Consider the following 14,559-nt stretch of genomic DNA (forward strand, 5'->3'; position numbering starts at 1 on the left):
ATCATCAATGGAGAACCCAGGGGTAAAATTACACCCACGAGAGGTTTGAGGCAGGGTGATCCTTTATCCCCTTTCCTTTTCATTTTGTGCACTGAAGCTCTGATCTCCATCCTTAAAGGAGCGGAGGAATAGAAGCGCATCTTGGGACTTCGAGTTGCCCGGGCAAGCCCACGGATCACACACCTTCTATTTGCGGATGATAGTCTTTTTTCTATAAAGCAGAAGTCAGCCAATGCAAGGAAATTCTAGAAATCTTGGGCACGTATGGAAAGGCCTCGGGACAGCAACTTAATGCGGCTAAGTCCTCCATTATCTTTGGAAATAAGGTTGACCACAGAATTAAACAAATTATAAAAGGCGTTCTTGGGATCACTACTAAAGGAGGCATGGGAAAATATCTCGGACTCCCAGAGCAAATTAGTGGTTCTAAGATGAAAGTTTTCTCTTATGTACAAGATCGCGTCAATGGATGCGTCACCTCGTGGTCGGCTAGATTACTCTCGAAAGGGGGCAAAGAAGTTCCGATTAAATATGTAGCTCAAGCTGTGCCGACATACAGTATGTCGTGCTATTTGCTTCCATAAGGCATTATAGACAAACTAGAAAGTGCAATCTCAAATTTTTGGTGGAGCTCGAGTCAAAACAACCGAGGATTACACTGGATTTCATGGGACAAGATATGTGTTCCGCATGACCAGGGAGGACTCGGTTTCTTAGATTTACATGATTTTAATATTGCCTTACTAGCAAAAAAACTTTGGAGATAGATCGAGGCCGTTGGAAGATCGTAAGATATACTCACCCTCCTATGGTTGGTGTAGTATTATGACAGCAAAACCGTTACTAAAATCGGGCCTACGAAAGACTATTGGAGCAGGCCTAAACACTTGTGTTTGGACGGAGCCTTGGATACCAGATATTGATGCTCGGCCTCCGAGACCTTCTGATCAAGTTACCTATAGACACCCAAAACTCCTTGTTCATTCTTTCATTAGGCGTGATACAAGGGATTGAGATACTAAACTCTTACAAGATATTTTCCACCCAGAAGACATCCCGCTGATACTTAAACTACGACCTAGCAATACATGGTCAATGGATGGGTATGCATGGAACCATACAAAATCGGGCGTGTACTCGGTGAAATCAGGATATGCTCGACTACAGAAGACCAAAATGTGTGAAGCTGAAGATCAGATTTTACAACCAAGCATCACTGGTTTACAGAGCCACGTGTGGAGTATCCCGGCCCCGGGAAAGATGAAACACTTTATGTGGCAAGCTTTGACTGGATGTATTGCTACGACTGAAAGGCTTGCCTATAGACACCTGAACACTGATAGGAGCTGTCCTAGATGCGGTGACTCTGAGGAAACCATTAACCATTTGCTTTTTGAATGCCCCCCGGCACTCCAGGTGTGGGCTCTATCGAACTATCTGTCCCTTCCGGGTTACTTCCCGAGTACCTCTGTTTATCAAAACATGTACCTCCATTTTAGGAGGAAGAGAAACGTGGCCTATATGGAACCACTTATTGAGACCTTCCCATGGATCTTATGGTAAATTTGGAAGGCACGCAACGAGAAAGTGTTCAATGGAAAGGAGATCTCACCAGTTGACACCCTGCATCTAGCTTCTATTGAAGCTGAATGCTGGAGGAAGGCAAATTTACCGGAGGATGGAGAGGAGGAGGAGCCACAACCAGCCCCGTCGCGAGTTTCGACTCTCCCAGTGAACCCCCAATGCCCGACCTGCCAAATTGATGCCTCATGGGTTGATAATGGCACGGTTAGTGGGCTAGGATGGTTCTACAAGGATCAAATGGGAGTTGAAAGATTTGGTTTACAAGGATGTCGGAAGAGCTTATCAGCTCTCCACGCAGAGATGGAAGGACTCATATGGGCTTTATTTTGTCTACGAGAGTTACAGTGAACCGCGATCCATATGGAGACGGACTGCTCCGACCTGGTGGATATGATTGCCAACCCGACTGATTGGCCGGCCTTTGCCTCTGAGTTAGCCTCGTTCCGTCTTCTATGAGCCGGCTTCCAGGAATTCAGCATCGCCCATATACCTAGAACTAGAAATGTGCGTGCAGACTCTCTCGCCAAGGAGGCGAGAAACAGCGGTGTTCTTTTTCCCATATAGATCAGACCCAGCCGGAGAGAGCGTTCCTTCGGAACGACTCAAGACCGACTACCACTTGATCTTAGAAGATGGAAGCTGACAAAAAAAAAGTTAAATGACATTTTAATCTATTACAAAATTGTTTATATATGAAATATTCTTTTTTTTTTTGTCGGCTGCCCATCTTTATTAGACTGCTCCAAAAATTAAAATCTTTCTTTGGAAAGTCATCAGTGGAGCAATACCAGTTGCTGAAATATTCTAAGACTGCTTTTTATCATTTTTTTTCTGTTTTACATTTAACGTTTTATATATATATACCAGTTGATGGTCCGCACCTTGATTAAATCTATTAATATATCTAAATGGTATATATATATATTTTTTTTTCACACTAAAAGATTTCATTAAATCAAAATGGGATACAAGGATCAGGTACAATCAGACTTAGAGAGGCATTCATAACAAGAAAGCCTTAACAAAAGAGGTGGCTTAACCAAGAAGGAAAACCAACTGAAATGTATGATTGAAAGAGATCCTTTTCCACCACGCTTTTAGCAATGAGCTTAGCACCTAAAATGTTTTGATGAGATTGAGGCTGGACTTTCCAATCAATGATATCTTGAAGCCAAGCAAGAAGATGAGTAGAATAAAACTTGAGAGACGGCCATGCTTGAGGCTTGGAGATAGCGCTAATGAGATCAAGATCTTCGCTAGAGAATATTATGGCATTGTAATGAAGGGATTTCATACTCTCTATAGCCCATTGCCAGCTTTGAAAAGAGGCATCAATCTTGCTTGAAATATTAACAAAAGAGCAGCGGCCATGTAGTAATACTTTGCCAGCACTGTCTCTTAACATCCAGGAAGCTCCGCTCTGAAGTCTATGCTTATCCCAAGCAGAAGCTATATCGCATTTGAGCCAAGAAGCTGGAGGCGGTTTCCAACCAAATAGAATCCTTTTCTTTCTTTCAAGATCAATGGATTTTTCTTGTTTGTCTGCTTCTTTTATCATAAACCAATGATCAACTTCCTCGAATATGGATTTGATAAAGGAAGGACCTAAGGCAAGGTTACCTTTAAAAAGAAACGAGTTCCTATTTTTCCAAATCGACCAAATAATCCAAGGACCACTTCGTCGAATGTTAGAAGGAACGAGCTGATTGTTCCTGGTCTGTAAAACATAATATATGTTGGAATAGACCGAAGAGGAACTAAAGCCAGTAGCTGGATGAGGGAAATTGCTGTTCGCCCAAGTCTGTTTGGCGAGTGTACACGTGAAGAGAACATGATTCTCTGATTCTCCTTCTAATCCACAAATCTGACATCTGGTGTCAGTTTTCATTCCCCTATGAATTAGATTATCAGCAACTGGTATTGCTCCACTGATGACTTTCCAAAGAAAGATTTTAATTTTTGGAGCAGTCTCCAAGGACCAGATAACATCCTTGATGCCATTTAGAGAAGGCTGCATTCCTCCCTTTGCATAAGCTTCTTTATTCGCCTCCTTTTCAGCCAACCAATATCCTGATCTGACCGAGTAATCACCTGATCGAGAATGATTCCAGATGAAAAAATCCTGAGAATTAATAACCGGCTTAATCTTAAGGATAATCTCTATGTCTTGAGGAAAGAAGAGATCATCCAATAAGCGTCGATTCCAAGAATGAGAGTTGGGCATCAAAAGGTCACAAACTCGCAAATTCAGGTCGACAAAAATATTCTTCATCAGAGGACTACGCAATCTGTCTCCATCCGTTAACCATGGAGATGTCCAAACAGAGAGAGAAGTGCCATCTCCAACCATGTGTCTTAGACCTTTTGAGAGAAGCTCTCTCCCAAATAAGATACTTCTCCAAGCGTACGAGGGCCTAGAACCAAGAGGCGCTGATAAAAAGGAGCTTGAGGGGAAGTATCTGCTTTTCAAAAACCTAGAAAGAAGAGATGAAGGAGCAGAGAGAATTCTCCAAGCTTGTTTAGCCAGAAGAGCTTGATTAAAGAGCTCGATGTCTTTAAAGCCCATACCTCCTCTCTGCTTTGGTACACAAAGCTTATCCCAGCTAAGCCAGTGTATTTTACCCTTGTCTTCTTTAGAACACCACCAAAAAGAAGCCATTGCCGAAGTAAGATTCTTACAAGTTGTTTTAGGAAGTCTAAAACAACTCATGGCATGAATGGGCATAGCAAGAGCCACGGATTTGAGGATGATCTCTTTACCTGCCTGAGATAAAAAAGCCGTGTACCATCCTGACATCCGCCCTTTCATCTTATCTTTAATGTAGTTTAATAGCTCCACCTTTGAGCCACTAAAACATTCAGGAAGGCCTAGATAGGATCCTGCACCGCCTTCAGAGTAAATGCCAAGCTGAGACTGAATTTTTTCTTTTAGCTCTGGTTCAATGTTTTTCCCAAACGTAAGAGAAGATATATATATATATATATACCTAATAATTTTTAATTTCTAAATGGTATATATATATACCTAATAATTTTTAATTTCAATGCTTATTATTATAAGAAAAAAAATAAATTACTAAATCAAATACAAATGTTAAATTAATATTATAAAAATTCAATATTCATATTAGTAATCATTTAAATTATATTCTTTGTTTCATAGTTTTGTTTATAAGATGTAAATGTTGAGAGTTTTGTTGATGTTGATGACAAAAAAAAAAGATGTAAATGTTGGATCAAAATATCTTTTATAGTAATAATTAAATTAGAAAATTTAGATTTAAAATTAATCTTTATATATATTTATTGTATTTTGGACTGAAAAGAAATCCAGTGGCAAAGAATGGAAATGATTATAAAACAATCACAATCCATAAAACATCAACAAATAATAGTAGCCAACAAAAATTATATATTATCTATAATTTAGATTTAAAAAAAACAGGGAGATAAAAATACAAAAATAATTAATTACAAAATATTATCTCCGTATTTTCTTAGATGATATTTATATTGTGGTTATTGTTTGTCAAATTTTAGTGTTATTTAATGTTTTAATCCTATTTTCATATTTCTATATATTTTTAATATTTTAAGTTAATTTTAATTTTGTAGTTTACATAATATTTATTATTTTGGTTTAAAATTATTATTTTGATAAAATTTGTGATTTTATGGATAAATCCGTTATTAATATAAATCCAATTCGTCACGTACAAATACAAATTAATAAGTAAGAATATGATTGTTATCTAAAATAAATTATTGCAAACCTACGTTACCCATAATATGTGGATGTATCGGCTAGATTGAATCCAATCCGGTTTGTTTCCATTCTGATATAATACCATGAAATGTATATTTGTATGATAGAATAATAACATATAATTCGACACGGCATTATATACGTATGATAAATGTATGTACATTGGTGTGTTTATTTAATTATGTTGGTTTATACAATTTATATTTTAAACTTCATATAACTTGGCATTTAAACATAATTAAGATATTTTAATATCAACTGTAAATATATATTTATTAATCAGTATCCTAAATCTCATGATAAGTATAAATAATAATATATATCGGCAGATTATGTTAGTGTTTATTAATGATCTTAAATATCATGATAAATATATATTAAAAATAAAATTTTAAATAATAATATTAGTTAAACTAAAGATTTATCCTAGAAAATTACAAATAAACAAATTAACTTCTCAAATAATAGTATATATATAGGTTATCATGATAAATATATATTAAAATAAAATTATAAAAATAGTATAGATGAAACTATAACTTATCTTAGAATTATGGAGAAAATGACATGTAAATAAACTCATCTCTCCTATAATCATATTATAAAAAATAGTATAGATTAAACTATAACTTGTCCTAAAATTATTGAGAAAATGAAAATTAAATAAATTATTTTCTCCTATAATCATAGAGAAGATGACAAGTAAATAAATTAACTTCTCAAATAATAATATAAAACAAATAGCAAGAAGATATGTACATGGTTCAAAATCTTATAAACAGTTTCCAGAACCGAATCTATTATTTAGACAATCATGTAGAGATGATTCTAAAGAATCTCAGGTGCACAAAAAAAAAGAGAATCTCTCAACAATTTAGCACACAAAGTAGTTTCAAAAAAAAAAACAAAGAATTGCATTCCCAGAGCAGTGACCCTAAACTCTTCTTCATCAGAATCTTCATCTTCTAAGATACTGATAGCATTCTCATCTTCTATGGCCATCTGCAATGTATTCCTCTATTTTTACCTCTAAAATAGAGAAACTCTATAATAGAGATGTATTTTGTTCTAATGTATTTTTCTAAAATAGAAATCTTCGAATAGAACAAAAAATAGAGGATTGAAATATTTCTTCCTCCATAGATAGAGGAGAAAATAGCAATCTCTATTTTAGAAGTAGAAATAAAAGTGGATTGAAGTAATTTTGATTCTAAATATTGTTATAGAAGTAAAAATAAGAGAGGGTTGAAAATGCTCTATCAGTTGTTGGAACAAAGAAAAATAATATTATTGTTATAAATATTGTAGTGATGTCCATATGGAAAGTCCTAGATATACTTGTTCCCCACTCCAAGTTAAGCTTTGTCTCCAAGCTATTGTATCCTATATAAGGAGATCATTATTCATGGAATAAGACACACCAATTTGTCTCTTCTCTTCTCTTCTTTATTTACAACACGTTATCAGCACGAGACTCTAAACCCTAGCTAAAATCCAGCGACCACAAAAATCTTAATTTCAGCCGCAACTTTAAATCGTCATATCTCCCTAACCGTAAGGATCCAGACGGCGAGTAATATATCAAATTGAAGCTCTTGACGAGACGAATCTAGCGCCGCAGACCACGCATCAATCCGACTCCAGACGCGCCGTCACCTCCCAGTGCAAGCCGCGCCATCAAAGATCATCCAAAACCCTAATAGCCGCCAACTCCTTATCTCTCTTAATTTCGATTTCTATTGTTCTTAGATCTCATACTAATCCAACTTTAAAACTTTCATTGTTGATTATTTAAGGTTTCTAAAAGAGGAACCAAGGAGAAAAGATCGGCAAAGATTAAGGTAAGATCTCAAGAACCCTAATCTTTACTTGTGGTTCAAGCAATTCGGGTTTCAAACTTCTCTTCATCTTTTTATCCGATTTAAAAATTTTGCGATTTGATTTGGTTGATTTTAGTTCTTGTTTATTTTAAAATCAAAACCCTAAACCCTTAATAGTTTTACATGACTTTAGTTTTGTATGGACAACAAGTGATACCCCTTTAAGGATGACACGCTATATGTCCAAACAAAATTTAAGGTCAATGTTTAACCTAATCCTAAAAACAGATTTGAATTTTAAACCCTAATCCTTAAAAGTTTAAATCTGATTTTAAGAAACCCTAAACCCTAAAATATAAAGCATGTGATTACATGACTTTCGTTTTGTATGGACAACAAGTGATACCCCTTTAAGGATGACACGCTATATGTCCAAACAAAACATAAGGTTAATGTTTTCCACATCTTTTGGTCGATGATGCACACCATAGTGTGGCTAGACCATGATTTTCTTTTAAGTCAATGATGCATACCAATAGGTATGACTAGACCATATGAAGTAAAGGTCGATGATACGTACTCTTAAGTACGATTAGACCATAAAACAAAATCAATGGTCGATGATGTTCACCCTCAGGTGCAACTAGATTTTTCACCTATGATTCACGGTGATCATCCACGATGATCCGCGTTGATCTATGATCCATGATGATCCTCGATGATCCGCGATAATCTACGATGATCAGTGATCCAAGGTGATCCACGGTGATCCTCGATGATCCACGGTGATCCACAATCACCGGTGATGGATGATGCGCACCACAGTGCAGCTAAATCACGATCCGTTTTATTTGGTCGAGGATGTGTACCGAATGGTACTACTAGACCATTAAATCGCATGGGTCGATGTAGCATACCATATGGTATGGCTAAACCATGCACTCTTCCATCCCACTATTTTCAAGGGATTTATAAATCAAATAAGTTGATTAAGTGATGGATGAGTTATGAGAAAGTAAATTTCTAAAGAGAATGCAAACTGGCCGTATGGCCCTCTTATTTGTTTGCTGGCAATGTGATTTAATTGTGTAATAGCCGAATGGCATTGGTCACACAAGCCATATGGCTTTATTGTTTACATACTAGCCGAGTGCCTTTTATTTCTTGGATAGCCAATGGCATCAGAAAATTGTATGTACTAACACAAATCATTTTGATATGATTCAGATGTCGAGACTCCATCACTCGGATTACCCAGCCCTTGATCTCAATGGAGACAATTACCTTGATTGGGCGATGAACACTTCAGCCGATTTAAAGTCTAAAGGACTTGGGAAGTGTATCAAATACGGCAATGATACCCTTGCATATGAAAGGCGTAGAGCTGTTTTGATAATGAAAAAGCATCTCGTGAAGGATCTGTATGATGAGTGCAGTTACATCAACGATCCTTACGATCTCTGGTCGAGATTGAACACCATGTTCTTCGAGCCACTACTAGATGAGTCCATGAAAGAATGGAAGGCTCTGAGGTTCCAGGATTATGAATCCGTGGATGACTATCACTTTGATCTTATGAGAATCACCTATAGTCTTAAACTATGTGGTGTAGTGATAACAAACTATGACTTGTTAAGCAAGACTCGTGACACGATCCATTCAAAGGAAGTGTTGTTATCACAGAAGGCTAAAGGTTTCACAACCTATTACGACCTTCTCTCATACCTTTCAGCTCTTGAGGAAAAGAAGCAGAAAAGGAAAGTCAACCTCGACAAACTCGACTATGTTATGGAAATAAGTGCCGAGTATCAATGTGAGATGATATACGGTGATGCTGAAGAAGCTAAGAAAAGAAAATTCGGGTGGAATCATATAGATGATGAGATTGGTTTATTCATTGAATAGAGAACCAAATGTGAGCCACGTCCAAGATGTTATTATGGACTGGCCGGCTATTGTTTAAGCCTTTTGACATTCTGATTTCATACTTATGATTTGGTGTTTTGTTTTAAATATAATTTGTCATTCAAATTTCATAGCATTAATAAAAGTTTTTCTTTTATCTTGATTGATTTGCTTGAGAAATATTTTTTATTGACAAACGAGAATGAAAACTCGAGAAGAGTATGTCTAGATCACCACGCCTAAGGCATGGCCTTAAGAGGCAGGAAATTTATCACCTAAAACCCATTGAGAAAGACCCAAAATCCCCACTGGCCATGGACAAGGATACCACAATAACCGTGGTTGTAGATCCAATCATGGCCGAGGAGGGAGTAAAGGTCGAAGTGGCATTTTCAAGCCACCTCAAAATGGTTTCAATAATAAACCAATGGGCAGAGCAAAGCAAAAGGAAATGTTCCTTTTAGCTTATGAAAATCGCCAAAGGCATACATATAAAAGAGGTCGAGACTACATTCTCCCTACTGATCTAATACTATGCTAAGGATCAGTGTGATAAGGCATAAAAGCCTAGGTAACCAGTAAGGTTCACCAACGAATTTATACACTTTATGGCATGACCGGATTAGCCATCATGGTCTGAACTTGATTAATAAGGCACAAAGAGTTATCCCATAAGATCTCACGTTGTGAAACATGTACACAAGGGAAACTCAGTAGGCTTCATTGTTCCAAGCAACACGAAAGTATAATCTGATCATGGGGATAGTGAGAACAAAACCCGTGATCATGACCAGACCACAAATTCGTGTATCATGGTCTAAAACCATGCTGACCTTCCAAGCATTACGTTTAAGTGAGGACAAACAAACGTACTTTATAGCATGTTCATGAGGGGGAGAATAAACACTCCGTGTGGTCCATGACCATACTATAAAACCCGAACATGATAAGCCTGGCTGAAGGCCATAAGGCATTATAGCTTGGCCGTATAAGGCATAACCTATAAGGTTGAGACTTCAAAAGTCTATAAGCTTGGGTACACCACAAGAATACATGTATGAAAGATAAGATACATCAGGCCATATAAAGTGAGCATAGATATTCCCGTCTAAAGATGATAAAGGGTCATAATCCAGATATAGACCATCCTAAGAGTCTATGAATAAACCACCACATACCTATGTGCCATCTAGGATGGAATACCTCATCTAAGGATGAGATGAAAATCGGGAATATATGTTGGATAAGAGAACATGATCTTTCTCCCACGAATTCAGTGAGACCATGAGCCAAACAAAGGTGATCATATTGTGGCCAAGGTACACGGATTACATACAAGATGAATCCGACTATCCAACATCATGGAGAAAGCTATAAGCTGGTAAATAGAAAGTGAAAGTGGAATGGTTTTAACCATCCAAGTCTTGGCAAAGATCCTCGGACCAGATATATATGTACTGGACGTCCATAAACAAAGAAAGAATGATAGCCAGACAGACCCGAAAGAACGACTAATTCATACCAGCTTAGCACCACTATATAAATGTCCTAGTAGAGACATAATCAAGTTGCTGTAGAAGTCTATACAAGATAGACAAGTATGTTCCATATATAAGGAACCTCGGATAGAAAGAGATAAGGTGCTCATAATGATAGATCCGGGTTCATGAAAGAGAAACCATACTAGACAATGAGATAAGACCGGCCGGTCCTAAGGTACAGGTATCATACAATGTAGCCTTGCAAACTACAAAGTATTCAATGATCCTGATAATAATAAAATCTCAATCGATTGTATCATGTCTAGAACGCGATAGAACGCGATGGAACATTATATAAGGTGTCGACACATACACACACTCATAAGTGATAAAGAGAAAGCACTTGAGCATAAGAGATATGCGAGGATCACTAACCCACGTAAGAGTACTCATCATAGAGAAATGAATGGGACGTGGAGTTATAGTAAAGAATGAATATGATGGGCGTATTGGCCAAATACATAAGATAGACGCCATCTAACCAGTGAACAAATGAGTCTTGTGAGGAAAAGAAAATCGTGAGCTTTAGAACATGAAAGTACAGACAAGTGGTCGTACATGTTGCTACATAAAGCATTCGAAAGGAATGGCTTGATCACACAAGGATACTCACAGGGACTAAGGAACAAGGAAATAAATTCCTAGGTGGTGAATGCTACTACTACCCAATATCGAAATTAATAAAGATTTGGACATCTAAGGAAGATGTAGTAGACATTGGATATATCACTGGATATAAAGGTAACATAAGATACCTTGAGAAATAAGAAAGAAGTTCTCATATAACAACATCGTTCCTGCGTTGTTCATGGACTGAAATGCAGCTGCATGCGTGTATGTACACACGATATGATAAGACTAAGTGATGCTTAGTAGAAAGTTCTATAAGAACGTTTCTGATCAGTCCATATAGTAGTCAATATATTCCTTGTGTTTATACTTAAAGAAAGGATGATTAATGATTGATTCTTGGAAAGGCTATGAAAAGACTACGAAGATCTATAGTAGAGATCATTAGCCGTATATGAATGTTGGGATCTATGATTCAACGTACCAAGAATAGATTGATCAAATGGTCTGAGAATCCATCAGATTCACGACCAAAGGGAACCATACTGACTAGGATCATGTCCGACCTAGTTCGACCTTAATCATAATTGGTCCCAACCAATCCATCCCGTCCAGCTTGTTCCGACCAGTTCCTCTAGGTCTTAAATCCGACCTAAACCATCCAAGTGAGAGGAACGTCCTATTGACCAAAAAGTGGCTTAGTTTTGATTAAACTTCAAACTATAACACAATAGCCACTTCATGAACATGCCGTGGACATATACTAAAAGTTCATAAAGAGTTTTGGTCAAAGGATATGAATAAGATATATAGTGGACAAAAACATAATCCGGATGGATTATGGATGATGTCATGATCCGGACAGATCATGGACATACAAAGACATTCATGGTCGAATTTATCTAAGAGAGATAAACCATATGATCCGAATGGACCATGAATATCATGAAAGCATTTTGTTGATGCAGGTTACCAGTTCGATCCACACAGTGCTAAGTCCCAAACCGGCTATGTTTTCACATATGGAGGCACGTCCATTTTATGGAGATCAGTCAAGCAGACTATATCAGCCACATCATCCAATCACTCGGATATATTGGCGATCCATGAAGCAAGCAGAGAGTATGTCTGATTGAGACTCATGACACACCATATTCGGACAGCATGTGGGATCACGGATGGTAAAGACGAGCCGACCGTTCTTTACGAAGACAATGCGGCCTGCATAGCTCAGCTCAAAGATGGTTACATCAAGGGTGACAAGACTAATCATGTTCTCCCCAAGTTCTTCTTCACCCATGATCTTCAGAAAGAAGGAGAGGTCAAGGTACTCTAAGTCAGATCCAGCGAGAACTCAGCCGACCTCTTCACTTAGGCATTACCAACATGCACGCTCAGGAAGCTTATGCAGCAGATTGGTATGCGATCACTGAGAAGCCTTCAGTGATGTTCACTTCAGGGGAAGTAATGCGGCTGTACTCTTTTTCCTATCCATGGCTTCCCGTTTTTACCACATTGGGTTTTTGGGTTTACCATGGAAAGGTTTTAACGAGGCAGTATTCCAAACACATTACAAACTCTAGACGGTTATGGCATTACAATCTCGGTTTTTAACGAGGCAGCATCTACAGCGTTTCGAAAGCACTTCGACATATTGGACATCAAGGGGAAGTGTTATAAATATTGTAGTGATGTCCATATGGAAAGTCCTAGATATACTTGTTCCCCACTCCAAGTTAAGCTTTGTCTCCAAGCTATTGTATCCTATATAAGGAGATCATTATTCATGGAATAAGACACACCAATTTGTCTCTTCTCTTCTCTTCTTTATTTACAACAATTATGAAGTTTTTCCCGGGCAACATTTTTTTGTTTAATGTTTTATGGGTCAATATTGGGCCAGTTAACAATTATAGGCCTCAAGAGTCCAATATTATAGTTCGGCGTTGTTGCACCCTATAAAAATCGAAACAACAACCCTACTTTTTGAACACGAACATTCACGAGTTACAAGTCTGTCTTTCTCCTAGTTTCTTCTTCCTCTGCCGGCGACATCCTCTAGCAATCCAGGTGCTCTTCTCTTCTTCTTATACCGTAATTGAACTTACGATATATAGTAGATTCTATAGGAAGATTTGACTTTTCAGATATTACGTTCCACTTTTGTATCTGTAACAATTTTAGCTAGTGGACGCATAAATTATGTCTCCTCTTCTCTGTGTGATATAATATATATACGTATGTATGCTCTCTTATATAGGTTTGAAAAAGATATAATCGTTCAAAAAAAGGCAGAAGAATCAACTGATATGGAAATTCAATCAGCAACTGAACCGGAGACACTTCCTGCTAAGCCAATCTTTAAGCCACTCAAGGCTCACGAAATGTCTGATGGCAAGGTCCAGCTCAGGAAGGTATCCGTCCCACCAAACCGCTACTCTCCTCTCAAGAAAGCTTGGTTAGACATCAGCACTACTGTCGTCGACCAGATGAAAGTTGACATCCGCATGAATCACAACTCCCGCAGAGTCGAGCTCAAAACCATAGCCGACACCCCCGACGTCAGTAACCTTCAAAAATCTGCTGATTTCGTGCACGCTTTCATACTCGGTTTCGATGTCCCTGATGCCATCTCCCTCCTGAGGATGGACGAGCTCTACGTTGAGTCTTTTGAGATCAAGGATGTCAAGACTCTTAAAGGGGAGCATCTGTCAAGAGCTATAGGGAGATTGTCGGGGAAAGGAGGGAAGACCAAGTTTGCGATTGAGAATTCTACAAAGACGAGGATTGTGATCGCTGACACGAGGATCCACATCTTGGGAGCATTCTCTAACATTAAAATCGCGAGGGATTCTTTGTGTAGTCTCATCTTGGGGTCTCCAGCTGGCAAGGTTTACTCCAAGCTCCGAGCAGCCTCTGCTAGATTAGCAGAACGGTTTTGATATGTTTGATTTTTTTTTTGCATGAAGATTTTGCATTATAGAACTTTTATTTGAACGTTTCTAATTGTCACATACGCTAGAATGTCTTGAGATGAGCAATTTTAACTGGGAACATAAGCTTTGTGAGAAGGAAAGCAAACACAAACCCACCAAAAGGTACGGTTTGATTCAAGATAATCTTCTAGCCCATAAGCCATTGAGAGATGAAGATTAAACCAAAGCAAAAGGTGTAAAAGACGTGTTTCTGTGTCCATGGGAGAGTTGAGCTGGAAGATGGAGATCCCAAAGGCGAACAATGAGAATATGTAAATCAAGGCATTTTGGCCGAGTAGATGGTAGGTGAAATAAAACATAGATACCATAAGAATCACAGAGTAGTCAGCACGTCTAGCAGGTAGAGGAGGCTCTTCTTCCTTGTAGATGCGAATGTT

The 14,559-nt window shown here is 37.8% G+C and overlaps 2 protein-coding genes across 3 annotated transcripts; both read left to right on the forward strand.

Annotated features, from left to right (window-relative positions):
- Positions 1–6,757: 6,757 nt before the first annotated feature.
- LOC130495455 (uncharacterized) lies at positions 6,758–9,236 on the forward strand. Its single transcript, XM_056986835.1, has 2 exons — positions 6,758–7,191; positions 8,398–9,236. The coding sequence occupies exon 2, from the start codon at positions 8,398–8,400 to the stop codon at positions 9,073–9,075; it is 678 nt and encodes a 225-aa protein (XP_056842815.1). The 5' UTR covers positions 6,758–7,191; the 3' UTR covers positions 9,076–9,236.
- A 3,834-nt stretch (positions 9,237–13,070) lies between these two features.
- Positions 13,071–14,185, forward strand: LOC108809117 (uncharacterized). Of its 2 annotated transcripts, none has more exons than XM_018581248.2 (2): positions 13,071–13,256; positions 13,482–14,185. In XM_018581248.2, exon 2 carries the CDS (start codon positions 13,496–13,498, stop codon positions 14,126–14,128), a length of 633 nt encoding a protein of 210 aa, XP_018436750.1. In that variant the 5' UTR covers positions 13,071–13,256; positions 13,482–13,495; the 3' UTR covers positions 14,129–14,185. The 2 variants fall into 2 exon arrangements, with proteins under 2 accessions (XP_018436750.1, XP_018436749.1); XM_018581247.2 differs by having other exon boundaries at positions 13,086–13,256; positions 13,447–14,185.
- The last annotated feature ends 374 nt before the right edge of the window (positions 14,186–14,559 follow it).

The sequence above is a fragment of the Raphanus sativus genome, chromosome 6 (assembly GCF_000801105.2).
Source record: "Raphanus sativus cultivar WK10039 chromosome 6, ASM80110v3, whole genome shotgun sequence".
Classification (NCBI taxonomy): Eukaryota; Viridiplantae; Streptophyta; class Magnoliopsida; order Brassicales; family Brassicaceae; genus Raphanus; species Raphanus sativus.